This window comes from Tupaia chinensis, unplaced genomic scaffold (genome assembly GCF_000334495.1).
Source record: "Tupaia chinensis unplaced genomic scaffold, TupChi_1.0 Scaffold000078_1, whole genome shotgun sequence".
In the NCBI taxonomy this organism is placed as follows: domain Eukaryota; kingdom Metazoa; phylum Chordata; class Mammalia; order Scandentia; family Tupaiidae; genus Tupaia; species Tupaia belangeri.
The window spans coordinates 9,506,497-9,525,109 of record NW_006159539.1 but is presented as its reverse complement, the minus strand read 5'-3'; the positions used below and the strand labels follow the sequence as shown (position 1 = coordinate 9,525,109).

At 41.4% G+C, this 18,613-nt stretch overlaps 1 protein-coding gene across 3 annotated transcripts in view; it reads right to left on the bottom strand.

The window, feature by feature from the left end:
- The window catches only part of MCTP2 (multiple C2 and transmembrane domain containing 2), a 279,496-nt gene that overhangs the window by 101,538 nt on the left and 159,345 nt on the right, over positions 1-18,613 (bottom strand). For all 3 annotated transcript variants that reach the window (XM_006142677.3, XM_027769141.1, XM_006142675.3), the window contains 2 exons: positions 16,486-16,588; positions 14,665-14,767 (listed from right to left, as the gene is read on the bottom strand). In XM_006142677.3, coding sequence (XP_006142739.1) covers positions 14,665-14,767; positions 16,486-16,588 — 206 coding nt within the window. The remainder of the gene's footprint in view (positions 1-14,664; positions 14,768-16,485; positions 16,589-18,613) is intronic.

Here is an 18,613-nt window from a genome sequence, read left to right as displayed (position 1 = left end):
GAAAGAGAAAACATCCCAGTTTATATATGGAATATGTTTGGGTTAAGAACAGGTTAATGCTCTTGAATACTTAGTATTGTAATACTAAAACAGTAACAAAAAATCCCTACTTTTTAAAAAATACTTTAACTTTCTACTATCTTTTTTAAAAGCCCTATTTAATTATTTTTTAAATTTGCTATAAAGGCATGTGAACTCACAAGAGAGAAATCAAGCCACAGGTCTGGGACTTGAACTGCAACTGGCCAAATGGGAGTCCAGCACCTTAACCACCACTCCATCGGCTGGCCTAACTATCTTACATAATTGAATCTCTAACCAAAGGATACAGGATAAAAAGTTTTTCTGTCCATCCTAACTTGCCAAACTTTTACATGACAGCACCCATTTAATAGAATGGAAACTAAACATAAATACTTTACATCTAAAACTAAGTTTATTGTTTATACTTAGATCTCTCAAAATTATTTCTAGGGTATAGTTATTTATTTATAGTTTTAAAATTTTTTTAGGTTTTGCTATAGGGTACATGTGCTCGCTGGTGAAGAGACAGAGAAAATGAGAAATGCCCTCCTGCAGGGATGGCCACACTGCCATTCCTTCTCTTCCATTCTCCTATCTGGATCTGGGGCACATACACACACATACCCAGTATGATTTTCAGGTTGCTGGATCCAGGACTTGAACTGCACTGTTGACCATGTGAGATCAAGATCTCTTAACTTCCATGCAACCTGCTGGCCCCAGTATGTAGTTTTAAAACATCGGAACCAGCAGTTGGCATAATGGCTATGTTGCTGGACTTCCATGTAGTCGACTGCAGTTCAAGTCCTAGACTCGGTGGCTTAAACTCACGCCGAGCACATGTTCGTGCATACCCAAGATGCCGAGAGGAGAATGGAAGAGAAGGGATTGTGACGTGGCCATCCCCCCCGGGGGTAATTTCTCACTTTCTGTTTCTCTGTCTCTGTCTTTCTGGCTTGCACACATGCCCTATAGCAAAAACCTCTCAAAAAAAAAAAATAAAAAAACATCATTACTAGAACAATTATCAGCCAAAAAAAATTTTAATAGAGGGAATTTATATACCACCTTCAACACAAGGTAACACTTCAGTTAAAACTTAGTATTAAAATCTAAGTATAATTTAGGACAGCAGATGGTCTGGCGGTTAAGGTGGCTGGATCCCACATGGCTAACTCCACAGTTCAAGTCCCAGAAATGGAGGCTTGACAATCGCACAGGTCACGTGTATATGCATGGCCAAAATCCTGAGAAGGGACTGCAGCATGGCCACCCCTTCTTGGGGTTGATCTCTCAATCTCTCTTCATCTCGTTCAATCTCATGACAGTAGGCAATAATTTGAGAATTGCATCTCTTCAGGGCAATAATATAGATCTAGCCTAGTAAGAATATGCAAACTTCCACAACCAGGAAAACAGACGCTTTCAATCTTTAGGTTATTTTTCAGAAACAATGTATCATAAAGTACTGGGGCCAGCAGATGACACAATGGTTACATCGCTGGACTCCCATGTAGTCAATCACGGTTCAAATCCCAGAACCAGTGGCTTAAAACACACTGGATGTGTGTGTGCATGCCCAAAATCCAGAGAAGAGAAGGGATTGCAGTGTGGCCATCCCCTCTGGGGGGGTGTGATTTCTCACTTCCTGTCTCTGTCTTTAAGGTGAGCGCACGTACCCTATAGGCAAAATCTCCCTTTTTTTTTTTTTTTTTCAAGTGTTTTTCCATAGCATGCTAACAACTAATTCCTGGATAAATTAGTCAGTGAATAAACAAGTACAGGAAGTCTGTTTCTGAGTAATGATTTAGGATTTGGGAGCCAAAGAACATGTTTCTGAAAAGGTAAGTTTGGTTAAAATTTTTGAATGTGACCCAACCATCGTTCTTTTTTTCAAAAATGTTTTTGTAAATACAGTTATTATTTTTATATGTTTTTAATGATTATTCATACATTAAATTGCTATACATCATTTAGATTGTGAAGACTTTACCCAGCATGATATACATCTCGGTCCAGTCCAGTGGAGACCACCACACACAGCCTCATCAACAGATAATAAACCTTATGGAGACCACCACACACAGCCTCGTCCACAGATAATAAACCTTATCTGTGTCCCACAAATGTCCCCACCTTATTTTATGTCTAAAAGAACATTCATCTGCTTAAACAAGCTATATGCACAGAAAATTTGAAGAGCTTTTTCAAAGTTGGTGGCGAAAACCAATTTTCAAGTCAAATAGGTGCTATATTCATTATCTGAGAAAACAAAGCTATTTCTATAATTAGCATGTAACAGGTTGGTACGTGAGAAAAGAGGGAAAAAAATCTTCTCCTCTGGAACTTTTAATGTGAGAAAAGAGGGGAAAAAAAAATCTTCTCCTCTGGAACTTTTAAAAAAACAATTATCATTCTTATCCTTGACTATAAAAATCTTTGATGCAATGACTTCCTGACTCAATAGCAAAGTGAACCAGGATCAATATGAAAGAATAAAACCATTAGTTGGTTTAAGGAGGAAAGATACACGCTTAAGGTCAAAATCTGAACTAAACAAGTCATACTGATTCCCTACTGTTTGACCTGTGACTTAAAAAATGGAGAACATTAGGGAATGAACAAGAGGAAAATAGACTTTATTTGGTAGCAATTCACATACTTGTTCCCATTTGGGATGGGGATCTAATGGCATGAATTATGAGCAGCCAGAGACAAGAAAACTTCCACTAGGTCCTTGTTTGCCCTGATAGGTACACAGAAACTGCTTGTTAAGTATCATCTGTTTTTAGTGTAATTTTATATTCTCTTCCATGATTTGTCTTTTAAATGAAAAACAGTATGGGAAAGCTCCCCCTGAGTGATAATCAATTCTTCTACCTAATTTAGAATGGTTCTTTACCTTATGCATATTCTAAATTAATTCGCCATATCCTCTGTTGTCACTCATTAAGATCGTTTCCAAATTTTAATGACTGTAAACACTGGGATAAATTTATACCTTTGTATATCCAGGATGTCTTCCTAAAGACAAATTCCTACAGGTTCAATTGCTCAGTGTGGGGAACACCTCATTTTACGGTTCCACCAAGGGTTGTCCAAGGGCTCTCCTAAAACACTATTAATTTGTACTTCAAGCCTCAGTCAGTTTGTCCATCTCCCTGCAATTTTGCCAGCCCTGAGCTTTTATATTTAATACACGGCAATTTCATAGGAAGACAACGGTCTTGGGTTGTTTTAATGTGCATCTTTTTATAATAAATGAGACTTCCCCTCCCCGCCTCCATGGTCCAAAAGTGGACCACGGTGGGATTGCGAAACCAAGTGGACTTAGAGGCAACTCTCAGTCTAGCATCTAAATAACTATGGGACCATGGTTCATTACTGTATCTCTCTGAGCCCAGGAACCTCTCCAAAATCGACACTTAGTCTCTAAATTCTCAGACCATAAGTGCCTAACAGATTGTATCCATTTTATCAAGCTCTGTTTGTAAGACTGATACCATGTCACAGCTCTCTCCAACAGTATTTGGGAGCATCCCTTTTCCACATTTGATCATGTAAAATCTTTACTATATGCATTAATTCAATGGCTGCAATTAATTTGATAGTCTGAACTGCTAAAGCAAGGTAGATGAAGACGATGACAGACCACACTGTAAGAGCTGACTGCCTATCTGGGATGGCTATAACCAATTTACACGTACCAACTCCTGTAACCCTCACCAGGCACCACTGCAGGTATAATGAGAATTATTCTCATTTTATCAACCAAAAAAAGTGCATACAAAGGGGCTGGGCAATAGCACAAGGGTAATGCAACTGGATTCACAAGGAGAAGGTTCCTGGTTCGCATCTAGGAACTCTCTGGGGTGTCAGGCATGAGTGCATATGCCTGGGATCTGGGCTGCCTAGGGTGGATCATGGCAAGCAAACCTTGCTGGGAGTGCCTGTCTCTTAGGGTCTGTCTCTCTCTAACAGTAACCAAATTTAAAAGAGAAAGAGAGACTAAGTAACTTGCCAAAATTACACAGTCAGTTTAGGGAGAGGCCAGGGCGTCATGGAGGCAGTCTGACTGCATCATCTAGAGCCTCAACTACCATCACCATAATTAGATAAATCAAGAACCATTCCCACGCTGAGCGCTGTCAGAATCTCTCCCGTCTTTGAGTTAACTTTCCTGCTGGGTTTACTTTTCTTTCCCTTCTTGATTAAAGAAAACTTCTATACTAAGGATATCCATTTTTTTTTTATGATGCTAATAAGTATAAATATGTATTTTTTTTTTTTTTTGGAGAGGTTTTTCACTATAGGGCGCGTGCGCTCGCCAGACAGACAACAGAGAGAGACATAGAGACAGAAAGCGAGAAATCACCCCCCAGAGGGGATGGTCACGCCACAATCCCTTCTCCTCCATTCTCCTCTCGGGATCTTGGGCACGCATGCACACGTGCCCGGCATGGGTTTTAAGCCACCGGGTCCGGGACACGAACCATGGTCGACCACATGGGAGTCCAACAACATAGCCATTACGCTAACTGCTGGTTCCCGATCTTTAATGCATCTTGAAATTATTACTGTTCCATGTAAAACATGGATACACTTTCCTGAGGGATAAGCAACCAATTTTCCCAGACTCACTTACGAAATAGGTTATCCCTCCTCAATTATTTTTTTCTACTACATTATCTATGACATGTGCTCTATTTAGTTCTCTTTCAAGTCATCAGTACAGTTCTAGAATTTCCTTGCATGATCTTGTTAGGCATTTTGTGTTTGTTTTCCATGCTAGTCTGATGCTTGTTTAGTTTTTAAAAGTGTATCCTTGGAACCAGCAGTTAGCATAATGGCTATGTTGCTGGACTCCCATGTAGTCGACCGCGGTTCAAGTCCCGGACCCAGTGGCTTAAAGTCACGCCGAGCACGTGTGTGGTGTGCCCAAGATCCCAAGAGGAGAATGGAGGAGAAATTCCAAGAGGAGAAGGGCTGGTGTGGCCATCCTTCATAGAGGGTGATTTCTTGCTTTCTATCTCTCTGTCTTTCTGGTGAGCATACGTGCCCTGTAACAAAAACAAACAAACAAACAAACAAACAAAAAAACCTTCAAAAAAATAAATAAATAAATAAATACAAATGTATCCTTATTGGATATACCCATTGATCTTGTTTTAATAGTTACCTTTCTTACTGACCTTTTAACATTCCAATATATCATCTATTACTTCTTTGTTTATAGATAGTATCTGATGTTATCAGATAGTATCTGCACAACATCTCCTTCATAAATACACCCTGAATTTTAAAAATTTGTGTCTGGATTTGACATCAGAGGCTTAATTTTTAATTAGTAATTTGTAAGCCAGGGCCAGCAGGTGGTATAGTAGTTAAGATGCTGGATTCTCCCATGGCCGGCTGCAGTTGGAGCCCTGGGTCTGGTGGCTTGAAACTCATGCCAGGTTCATGCGCAAGGGTGCCCCAAATCCCAAGATGAAAATGGAGGAGGAGGGATTGTGGGGTGGGCATCCCTGCTAGTGGACGATTTCTCATTTTGCGCCTCTCTCTCTCTCTCTCTCTAGTGCACTACGAGGCAAATGCGTTAAACCTAGGGAAAAGAAGTTATTGTATAAACTCAAATACTCCAAAAAATCCTATGCTGTAGATACTACTGTCTTCAACTTAAAAATGAGGAAATGGAGAGACTATCTCTAGTGTTTTGGCAATAACTGAGGTCGGGGATGCTTCTTACAGATATCGTTTATCATGGTAAGGAAGTGCTCCTCAATGGCTAAACTATTAGAATTTTTTTTTTTCATAATAAAGAACAGGTTGAATTTTATCAAATGCCCTTTCCACATCTAGTGAGACTGTTGGGCTTTCAAAAAATGTTTTTTAAAAATTCTTTCTCCTTGGGACCAGCAGTTAGCGTAACTGGGCACATGTGCATGCATGCCCAAGATCCCAAGAGGAGAAGGGATTGCTGCGTGGCCACCCCTCTGGGGGGCAGGGGGTGATTTCTTGCTTTCAATCCCTCTGTCTTTCTCTTTCTGGCAAGCACACACGCCCTATAGCAAAAACCTCTCCAAAAAAAAAAAAAAAAAAAAAAAACACAGTGGAGTGTTGGTAAGAAGTGTCTGGCAACAGATAAAGAGAGAAAGAGGAAATGTGAGAAATCATTCCCTGGGGAGTTGGGGAGGAGGATGGCCAACTGTCCAGTCCTTGAGTCGGGGAGGAGGATGGCCAACTGTCCAGTCCTTTCTCCTCCAGGAATTTCGGGCATGCATTCAAATACATGCAAGAGATGTTTTTCAAACTGCCGGGTGCCGGGCTTAAACTGAAGAGTCTGTTATGTGGGATTTGGCTGCCTTAACCACTATGGCACCTGAATTACCCTCCTCATTCTTTTTTTTTTTTTTTTTTTTTGAGAGATTTTCACTATAGGGCGCGTGCGCTCGCCAGACAGACAGAGAGAGACAGAGAGAAAGAAAGTGAGAAATCACCTCCCACGGGGGATGGTCACGCCGCAATCCCTTCTCCTCCATTCTCCTCTCGGGATCTTGGGCACGCACACACACGCGCCCGGTGTGAGTTTTAAGCCACCGGGTCCGGGACACGAACCGCAGTCGACTAGGTGGGAGTCCAGCGACATAGCCATTACGCTAACTGCTGGTTCCCTCCTCATTCTTAATATATGCTTTTTCCTCTTTTTTTCATTACCTCTGTAAATGACTTATTTCACCGTTTTTTGGTGAGTTAATATTTTGATTTATCATACCTACTGTTCACATGTTCTATAATACTGCTTTTTATTTTTAATCACTGTCCATTTCTCTCCAGTTATTTGATTTATTTTGCTTCTTGTGTTTAGATGCTTAATAGACTGTGAACCTTTATTGCTTAATGCAAAACTGTTCCAGGTATGAATTTCCTCTAAAAAAATAATGTTGGCCCTTTTGCATATTTTTAAAATAGTATTCCATTGTCAATTTTTAGGTAGTTTATAATTACAGCTTTGGTATCTATATTAGCTGAGACTTTTTCTCATTAAGTAGTTTAATGTGAGTTTCATTTTGGTTATTCATGTCTGTTTGCGAGTACTGTAATTACAGTACAATTTCCACTTTTGCAATCTGTACTGGTATTTCTGACTGACAACATGATCAATATTTAAACTCATTAAATATGTGTTAAAATGAAATGCAAAGGGCCTTCAAAAAGTTCACAGAAAAGACATGATAAAATCATGTGTAAATTTAAAAAAAAATTTGGCCTCAAAAGTTTGGTCCTTTAAACATCAATTCATGGCCTTACTTTTTCTGTCTATTTTTTTTTTTTAGAGGATTTTGCTACAGGGAATGTGCACTAGCCAGAACGACAGAGAAAGACAGAGAGACAGAAAGCAAGAAATCACTCCCCAGGGGGGATGATCACACCACAATCTCTTCTCCTCCATTCTCCTCTTGGGATCTTGGACATGCATGCACATGCGCCCGGTGTGAGTTTAAAGCACTGGGTCCGGGATGTGAACCGTGGTTGACTATATGGGAGTCCAGCAACATAACCATTATGCCAGCTGCTGGTGCCTATTTCTAATTTTTTTTTTAGAGAGAGAGAGAGGTATCTCTTATAAGGCCCATGTACTTGCCAGAGAGAGAGAGATCTCCCCCTGGGAGGATGGCCATGCCACAATCTCTTCTCTTCCATTCTCCTCTTGGGATTTGGGGCACACACACACACATGCACCTGGCGTGTTTCAAGCCACTGGGTCAGAGACTTGACCTGCGACTGGCCATGTGGGAGTCCAGCATCCCAACCATTAAGTCACCCACTGGCCCTATTTCTAATACTTTAAAAACTAGATAGATAGTAGGTATTACTAGTTTGTGATTCTAACTTTGTCATTTTTCTCTTGTATTTTTTTATCACACGTAAATATTAATATTTATATATATTTACATCTACGGAAAGTTATTCACATAAGGTTTGTATTATACTCTTATTCAGTTTTTCACCCTTAAAATAACCTCCTGTGTCAAATTTGTGGCTTATATTTTATTCCCATTTATGTTATACTTTTGCTTATCTATTTCTATATCACTGTGTTTTGGGTTTTGAAACAGCAGCAGTTAGATTTTTTTTAATTATTATTTTAATTTTCTATAGGACACATGCACTCACCAGAGAGAGAGAAAGAAAAACAGGGAAAGTGGGTAAGCCAGCCACCAGGTCCCGGACTGAAACTGTGGCTAGCCACGTGGGAGGTGAGCACCTTAACCACCATGCCACCAGGTAGCCCCAATTTTACTCTGTAAGTCAATGTAAGAGGTTTTCCCACTTAACAGAAAAGTTAAATCTGTTCAATGCTGTTTTACACCTGTCATCTTCTTTGTTTGAGAGAGATTTTTGCTATAGAATGTGTGCACTTGCTTGAGAGACAGAAAGTGAGAAACTATCTCCCGGGGAAATGGTGGATAGGGAAAAGGCCATTCCTCAAGTCCTTCTCCTCCAGTCTCCTCTCAGGATTTTGGGTTGCACACACATGCATGCCCAGCATGAGTTTCAAGTCACCAGGTTTGGGACTCAACTGTGTTCAACTACATGGGAGTCCAGCAACAGAACCATTACACCATCTGCTGGTCCCTACGCCTGCCACCTTCTTCTGAGGGGAATCTCAATGAGTCGTGCTTCCTCTCTCAGCCTGTCTATCCTAACTAAATAGCATCCATATTCTATATTTCATATGTTCCATTGTCATTCCAGTGTTAACGGTATACTCTCCCAGTCTTCCTGGACTAGTAAAGACATTTGCCTTATTTTATCTTCATTTCAGTGGACATACTGGACCAGAAGTAGAACATAAGGAGAGTTAAAAGACTGTGTTAAAAAATGGTCATTTTCACCCCACATTGGGATTCAAATCCACATTGGGAATGAATTTCAGCCACTCAGGTAACACATCTCTTTCACTCCCCCATATGGCTCTAAGGTAATCCCACATGGGATTCCCTGGTGAAATCTATGCCCTGGAAAACCAAACCCTGGCAATCAATGACTTCCCATTGCCTTTTTTTTTTGTATAAGTTTTCGCTATAGGGCGCGTGCGCTCGCCAGACAGACAGAGAGAGACATAGAGACAGAAAGCGAGAAATCACCCCCCGGGGGGATGGTCACGCCACAATCCCTTCTCCTCCATTCTCCTCTAGGGATCTTGGGCACGCATGCACACATGCCCAGTGTGTTTTAAGCCACTGGGTCCGGGACGCGAACCATGGTCGACTACGTGGGAGTTCCATGACATAGCTATTATGCTAACTGCTGGTTCCCTTCCCACTGCTTTTCACTGATTATAATCCATTTGTATTAATGTACAGTTAAACGATGGTTTAATGGCCGAAATGTCAGCCTGAACTTAAAAAACTCATTGACAGAGTCCATTACAACATACAAACCCATCACAGCTGAAACTTGCACAAATACTTAATTGGAAATGCAAATGAAGATCTGCATGGCATTTATTTGTACAAGCAATCATAGAGACTTCGTCCCATAAAACTAATTAAGTGAAGCTGTTACCAACACACCTGGATACAATGCATGTGGGTACAGAGGGACTGCAGATCTCAGAAAAGCATGAAAAGCCTGAGTCTCTGATTATAGCCTCGCCTTCCTCCCTTGGCCTTGAGCACAGTAGAGGGCTTAAATTTGTTTCAAAATCAGGGTTGTTTTTTATTTTTATTTATTTATTTTTTGGAGAGGTTTCTGCTACAGGGCGCATGCGCTCACCAGAGAGACAGAGAGAGACAAAAAGACAGAAAGCAAGAAATCACCCCCCAGGGGGGATGGCCACACCACAATCCCTTCTCCTCCATTCTCCTCTTGTGATCTTGTGCGCGTACGCGCGCGCGCGCACACACACACACACAAGCCACCAGGCCTGGGACTCGAACTGCAGTAGATTACATGAGAGATCAGCAACATAGCCATTATGCTAACTGCTGGTCCCTTCAGTGTTTTTGTTTTGTTTTGTTTTTGTTTGTTTGCTACCAAATTGCAGATGACTACTTTTTGGTTATCAGGAAAGAACAAATACATGCTCTCTCTACTTTACAGATGAAGTTACTTAAAAACTAATATTCTAAGTCTTCTTAAATGGGCCCATTAGATAATTCTGAGAAGGAGCCAGCCCAAAGCATGGAAATTATGAAGGTTATATCTCACATGGTTGATCACATAATTTGAGTCCTGGACCAGGAGACCTGAGAAAGAAGCCAGGTACATGTGTGTGCATGCCCAGGATCCCGAAAGGAGGGAGAGATGGAAGAGAAAGGATTGAAGTGGGACCCTTCCCCATGGAGGGTGGGGGGTGCCTTCTTACTTTCCCTCCTCCACCCTCGAGTGCACTCACCCTCTGGCGGGTAAAAATAGGACTGAATAAGAAGGAATGACCTACAGGGAAAGAATCAACGTGATTTTCAGGACAGAATTAGGATTACTTAACTAAGGATACAAATGTTAAATAAACCCAGTCAATCAGACTTCTCTTTCTACTGTTTTTTTCTGTGGGCATTTGATTAAGGACCTTTACATAGATACAGAATTATTAAAAAAAAAAAACTTGAAAAATTAAAGAGAGAAATGAAATATATGGAAGAATTCTTTTAATTCTGATATACGTCCATACGTTAGTATAACCTGAACAATTCACCGCCACTAATAAATATACTTATTTCAGTATATGAATTTGTAACGAGCTAATAGTCAGCTAGCATGTTCACCCTGATTAAAAAGATATAGTGAATTTAGATCAGGCTCTTTATTTAATAGGCTTAAATGCACTGAGCACATTACCATTTGGAATGAGATTAAAAGTTGAAGCACATCCCATACTTTATGCTCGGACACTTAAAGACGTTGCTTTGCTTTTTCTCTAAATGTGTAAATCAAATGTGAGCTTGTGACCCGATTAAAGAGAACGCATTCTCTCAAAAATGGTTCCTACTCTTACTCTTCTCTAAGAGGTACGCTTTTTGTTTATTAAACATGAAATAAGCTGGCGATGCAGTTTCATATTCTTTAGAGGTTACGGTAGAGCACCAAATAATTCTCATATTAAAAGAAAAAAAAAAAAGAAAAAAAAGAGGGAGGCCAGCAGTTGGCACGGTGGTTAAGGTGCTAGACTCGACATGGCCAACTGTGGTTCAGGTTCCAGATCTGGCAGGTTGAAAATCACGTCGGGTGTGTGTGTGTGCATGCCCAAAATCCTGAGAGGAGAATGGAGGAGAAGAAACTGTGCCATCGTCATCCTTCCTGGGGAGTGATCTCTCACTTTCCCTCTGTCTCTCTCTCTCTCAGACAAGCACACACACTCTATAGCAAAAGAAAAGACAAAAAAATAAATATAAAAATAAAAAACCTTAAAAACAGAGAAAGAGAGGTGTAAGCCCTCCTAAGAAACACACCGTGAGATATCTAAAGGTTCTGATCCTTAATTGTGAGAATTTCAACCAATTCCTCTGGGAAGAGAACTTGTTCCTCTTTGATTAGCTTCACACTGAAGCCAAAACTTTCTTCCTTGTTAACTGTTCCAACACCTTCGTGTCCAAGTCAAAAGCCTTCAGTGGCTCAGAATAAACCCAACGTTTGTCCTGAACCTCTCACGAACTGCTCTGAACACTTCTTCCCCATGTCCAGGCTCACTCATGCTCAGAAAGCCAGGCCTTTCTTCTTTCCTAGAACCAGCCTTTCCCCTCCACCTCCACTCCTCTCCCTCTGTTTTCCTCTCTGCTGGGAATAATCTTCATTCGCTCCTCTGCCCGTTTTCCTCTCTGCTGGGAATAATCTTCATTCTTCATCTCCCTCACCAGACACGACCGCACCCGCTGCTTCCTGGCCAGCTCAAATTCCTTACTTCTTCAAGCCATTCCACTTACATCTATCCCTCCTGCTTCCGGTTGTCTGGTTCCTTTCCTTTGGCTTTCAGGGATCTCCAGGGTCCTCTCCGGCCCCTTCCCATCCTATGTCCTTCCCTGTTCCACATCTCACTCTCATCCTCCTGGCTCATGCCATTCTGTCTACACTGGCTGCTTAGCCCTTTCTGGAATGTGACCATCGAGGTCCTACCTCGAAGCATCTGGACAGGAGGATTTCATGGCTGGAAGTTTCCTGGAGATCCCCACAGCTCTCTCCCCACTTACCCCTTCAGCTCTCACTCACATGTCCCGTTCCCCATAAAGCCCACCCTGGCTAGCAGACTGACCACGGCACCCCTAATCACACACGGATTCTCAGAGCCTCTTCCTTGCGTGACTTTTTTCCTTCCAACACCCTGCATGTGGCTTTGGGTGTTTGTTATGTATCATCTCCTACAACCACAGACTAGACCCCAAGTGAGAACGGGGCTTCCCTGTGGTCACTGTGAGGCCAATGACCACCTACAACAATGCCTGGCCCACTGCGACCAACTCCATATGTATTTCCTGGACAAATGAATAAATCACGGACCATGGGGCAGCTTATCACCAACGCCATGAAGTCAACATGGGAGCTACCCACAAGTGCACTAGTTATTTCATAAGGCAGTCTTCTTTGTATTTGGAAAGAGGGAGAGAGGGAGAGAGGGACACAGAAACTTAAAACACCCATGCACACTGGGTGCATAGCGGGCATGCCCAAATCCTGAGAGAAGAATGGAGGAGAAGGGATTGCAGCATGGCCATCCCTGCTTGGGGGTGATGTCCTGTTTTCTATCTCTCTGTCTCTCTGTCAAAGTCCATGTGCCCTATAGCAAAAATATCTCTAAAAAAGGAAAGAAAGAAAGAAAGACCAACCAAATCCATAAAACCTTATATGCAAAAACAGAGGGAAGTTTGAAGGACAAAAACAAACAAACAAAAAAAACAGAAAAATACCAAGTATCAATAGTATTCACTTAGTAAGGAATAAAATATGCTGTAAGGGAATTATCTATAAATCTAAGAGAAGAAAAGTCTAGAAACAGTGAAAGAATCAATGATAAAAGAAAATCATCAATTCTAGTCCCTTTAGACCCCTCTGAAAGTGCACCCCACATTCCTGTCACATGTATTCTTCCAGGAATAAACGGCAAAGTTGTAATAAAACAGGGGAGAAATCCCACATCAGCCCTCTCCTCTCTGCAAGCCGCGTGGCCTGCACTGACGGCTCCGAGCATTTGGCAGGAGCCGCTGTACCAGAGAGCAGATGCTCCAGGCAGGCTTTTCAAGGAACATCAGGGATATGAGAACTTGGGGAGAAATTAACCAAGCCATCAGAAACAGAAGAAGAGAGATTAAGAGGTACAACGTCCCCCCTACCCCCGCTCTGTAAATACTGTGTGAGCTAGGCTAATCTCATGGTTACATTACAAAATGCTCACATCGCTTTGGAAAGACAAGTCTTTGCAAAGAAATAAAGTCTTGTTGGTTGATAAAGCCATCATGACTCTCTAACACACGGTGTTAATAGCTGATGAAAAACTGTAATTCTCTCTTCCAGGAAAGTAGGTTGGGTACATGCATTGATGTCCACTTAATAGGTGAGCTTGGTCTCAGGCTTTTTTTTTTTTCTTTTGTCTATCTTATGCATCCTTTGATGCTTTTCTTCCAAGCTTCAACCAGCCCCAGATCACAGGCACACAAATGTGTGGCACACTCAGGGAGGTCTACAGACACAAAGTGGTAACCCTCACCGAGCATGGTATTTTACCACAGCTATCAACCAGCCCCTTTTATCTGAATTTTATAAATATATTTTTTTCTTCTAGCTTTTCCTTTTGGGTGACCCTGGTCTTTATTTATTTATTTTTTTTTTAAAGGATTTTTGCTATGCAGTGTGTGTGTGTGTTTATCAGAGAAATATAGAGAAAGAGAGAGAGAGGAATCACCCTTTGGGGATGGCCATGCAGCAATCCCTTCTCCTCCATGCTCCTCCTGGGGTTTTGGCCACACAAGCACACACACTCAACATCTTTTTCAAGCTGCTGGGTTCGGGGCTTGAACCATGGTTGGCCATGTGGGAGTTCAGCACCTTAACTACCATGCCACCTGCTGGCTCTGTTACATTATCTTTGAACAGGACTGCTGATGAAACACTGTTCCTTCTCGAAGAAAGGCTGTCCATTTTCTTCCACAAAACATGTACTGAGGCTGAAAGAACATGGCTACTAAAAAGACAAATGGAACTTTGGAGAATCTGGTCTCCAATAGAACTGGGAATGAATACGCAGTTCCCACAATTAATTTTTAAAGAAATGGGCAGTAAGGCACAAAGAAATACAGGTGTGTTTTTCATTAATAAATGAAAAACTAATCACAGAGCAACAGTCCTTGAAATCAAATAGAAACTCTCATCTTAAGACAGAAAATTGAGAGTGAATTGAAAGATGGGTCCAATGTTTTGGTTGATTAAATCAATAGTGGACTCCCATAGGAAAAAAAAAAGTTCTTTTGTATCTGAAACTACTAAAAATACTGGAAAAGAATAAGGTATGAAACAGTAGTTTCCTGCAATAGTTAGAAGGATTTTTTTTTTTTCCTCTAGGCCGACAAAGATAAATCAATTCTAGATGGAAGAAACTCATCCACTGTAAAAAGACTCACAGATTGTTTATTAACAAAGGAAACTTACGGACAGCAAGGGAATGGCAACTTTTCCGAGAAAATCAGGGGGTTTATCTCCATCTTCATCAAACACTGTCACTTCCAAGACATCGTGGATATCTTTAATGGGACTGGAACAAGAAACACTACATATTATACACAAAAACACACAAGTGAAGTCTGTTCCTGAAAACACGGTTTCACTAATTAAGTCTGTATGTCCTTAGAGTATAAAACTACCATTTAATTAAATTCCAAAAATTAAATCAAACTGACTGTATTCCCAAACCTCCCATCATGGAAGAGTCAGACATCCATGTGAAGAAAAAAAAAAAAAAAAGTCAACTTTTTTACTATAACATTTTCTAGGTATATATGCACTCAATACAGCCTAGTTAAAATAACAGGACAAAGAAAGAAAAAGGGAGAAATAATGAAGTGAGTAAAAGAAAAGTAATTTCGAAAGTAGTGTTCAAATGAGAAGAGTAAAAATGACATTTTCTTTGAAGTAATTAAGGATTCCCCTTAAAAAAAAAAAAAAACTGGTAAAAAGAGGTATTTGTAACATTTTCTTTGAAGTAATTAAGGATTCCCCTTAAAAAAAAAACTGGTGAAAAGAGGTATTTGTAAGGCTGGCCGATGGAGTTCTGAAGGCACTGGACTCCCGCATGGTTGACCATGGTTTGAGTCCCAGACTCAGCAGCTTGAAACTCACACCAGGTGCATGTGCGTGTGTGCCCAAACTCCTAAGAGGAGAATAGAGGTGAAGGAATTGAAGAGTGTCCTTCCCCGCTGCGGGGGTGACTCCACTTTCTGTTTCTCCATCTCTGTCTCTTTGGCAAGCACACATGCCCTATAGCAAAAAAATCTCTCCAAAATAAATTTTAAAAATTTTAAAAGACTGACTTTTGCTGATATACACAGAAAACCTCCTTGTCATTAAAACACAATGTGCTAAAAATCCCATGCATGTTTAGAAATGTATTCTTTATACTGGCCATGAAAAATGTAGCCACAGCCCATAGTAAAATGTGTTGAGGGAACAAGAGACCCTTAATCTAGCAATGGGCAAACCCACTTGGCACAGTTAATTCACTCCTCATGGATCCTTGAGAATTTTCTATCAATAACATCAACTCTACTTAACACGAACCTTATTCTCTCATTTCGAGGCACATTCACTGAGCTCCGTGGGACAGTGAAGTATCATTTCACCCCCATGTAACAGAGGCCTTCCCCTGGAGAGTCAGGTGCTTTGGAATCTACAGCAAAGTAGGGAACTTAGATATTACCCAGCCTCCTGAATGCCTAAATTCGATTGAATGGGCAGGGCACGTCAGATAAAATGGAACTTAAGGAGCCTTTGAGAGTCTGTAAGGATTCACGGATAATCTGTATTTTTCAAAAAGACTTCGGCACGAAATAAGCCTTCAGGCATGAAAATAAAGTTAAAACATAGAAGCTCTTTGATTTTAAGGCAGGTCTCCATTTGTAACTTTCCTCAAACCAGGAACGAATTAGTCTAGATATATAGCAGCTTCCTTCTCCTCACAGATTAATTTAGTCACTAAAAGATCTACTTTACAAATGCCTCTTCTAACACTCCCTTGCAGTTCCAAATGGTCTGTTCTATTATTAACACCATACTCTATAAAACGAAAGGATAAAAGGTTTTCAGAAAGAGAGGAAAAAAAAAAAAAAGACAATAAAATTCACTCTTTGCACATAAAAATGGACAGAAAGTCCCACTCCAGAGCCCCAGCCTGTCCCACACATATCAGGGATAATTGCTCTCTAACTTAAAGCCCTCTTGTTCCCTCCCCAGTATTCCAGAGGCAAACGCACTTACAATGTAAAAACCTTGTTCCACTCGGGGTTGAGGTTTTTGTAAACGGTATGTGTCTGGAGGCGGTCATTGCCTAACTCCAGCAAGCAAAACGGATCACTCTTCCCTGGAAAAAGAACGCAAGAGTAGGGTCAAAAAACAAAAGAAGCTTGAAAGGGACCAAAGTGAACGAGATAAAAGTGAAGCAGTTATAATGAAAGTGTGTTTGCTGAAAAGAGTGAGATTTCTTTTCCAGCAAGTTCCACGGAGATCCTGAGTCCAGGGAACTGGTCCACGTTGGAATTCAGCACACTCTGGCCATTAGGACTAATGACACAACCTTGCAAGCCCGTGACCACATGTGTTTCCCTGAACTAAGGATCGGTCTGGCATGTGAAGGCCTGTCCATGGTAAAATGATTAAGGCAGCTGAATCCTTCATGGCCGACTGTCCTGTTTGAGTCCTGGACCCGGTGGCTTGAGGAACATACCAGGTGCATGTGCGTGCATAGCCGAGATCCTGAAAGGAGGGTGAAATGGAGAAGAGACTCTGGAATGACCACCCCCTATGGGGGAATACTTTCTCTCTTTCTCTCTCTCTCTCTCCAGCCAACGCACATGCCCTCTAGCAAAACTGAAAGAAAAGCAAAACAAAACAAAACAAAAACAAAAACAAATAAATAATTTGGGCAGGTAAGAGTCCATCTTGTTTTAAAATGAAGCTTCTCTCTGCTCCCTCCCTAAATTTTTTTTTAAGTTAATATGGATCATTATTCGTCTATAACAGAAGGCTCCTAACTTATAGGCTTCCACCTAGATGTGAGAGAGAGAGAAAAAGTGTACAAATAGTTATTTAAAAGTTACAACTCTAGGGCCAACACGTGGTGTGGTTAAGATGCTGGACTTCCATATTCCTGACCTCAGCTTAAGTCCTGAGTCCTGTGGCTTGAAAACCATGCCAGGCACATGTGCATGCATACCCAGAATCCCAGGGAAAGAATGGAGGACAGGGGATTGTGGCACGGCCATCTCCCCTGAGGGTGATACTTTCCCTCTCTCTCTGTCTCTACATTGTCCAGGCAAGTGTATGCGCCCTATGGCAAAAACCTAAAAAAAAGTTAAAACTCTGCTCCTGAACTAATGGTCGCAGATACACATGGATCCTGTGTATTCAGTACATTAAGAAAACACAGGAGCTACATTTTTGGTACTAAGAAATATATAAAAGCAATAGAAATTCAATGAAGTGAAGGTAGATGGTTTTCTTTGTTGGTGGTAGTGGTTTGTTTGTTTTTGTTGCTTTTACTTTTTATTTTTCAAATGTCAGAGGACACATGCACACCCCAGAGAGAGACAGAGAGAAAGAGAAAAAACACCCTCTAGTGGAGGAGGAGTATGGTCATACCAACATCCTTCTTCCATCGCTCCATCCCATGGGGACTTCAGGCTTGCAAGCCCATGCACCCAGCATGTTTTTCAAGCTGCTGGGTTCAAGATTTGAACTACATGGCTGGACATGGGGTATCTGGCTCCCTTCACCACCAGGCCACAAGGCTATCCTGGTCAGAAACTTTAATTTAAAAAATAAATAAATGAAGCTTATCCCTTACTTCTCCTACCTTATAACTTTTCTTCTTCATCCTACATCCCATATCCTCAAAAACAAAGGAAAAAAAAATCCCAAGTCCAAAGTTGAACCCAGAGCATTAACGACTCAAAACTTTTCTTTTTTGGGGGGAAGGGTTTGGCAGAGCGGTCTGGATTCAGAGCGGTCAAGGAAAAAAATGAATGGCTCCATCCTGTTCACCTGACGTGTTCATACTTCACCCGCACCTAAAGGAAGTTGGCACTGACAGAGCAGCGTGTGCTCAATTAATTAGGTGCAGAAAGACAGGTGCCATAACCAGCAGTTAGCGTAATGGCTATGTCGCTGGACTCCCATGTAGCCAACCGCATTTAGAGTCCCGGACCCGGCAGCTTAAACTCATGCCAAGTGCGTGTGCATGCCCAGGATCCTGAGAGGAGAATGGAGGAGAAGGGATTGCAGCGTGGCCATCCCCCCTGGGTGGGGGTGGGGGGTAATTTCTTGCTTTCTGTCTCTCTGTCTCTCTCTCTCTCTCTGGCAAGTGCATGTACCCTATAGCAAAAACCTC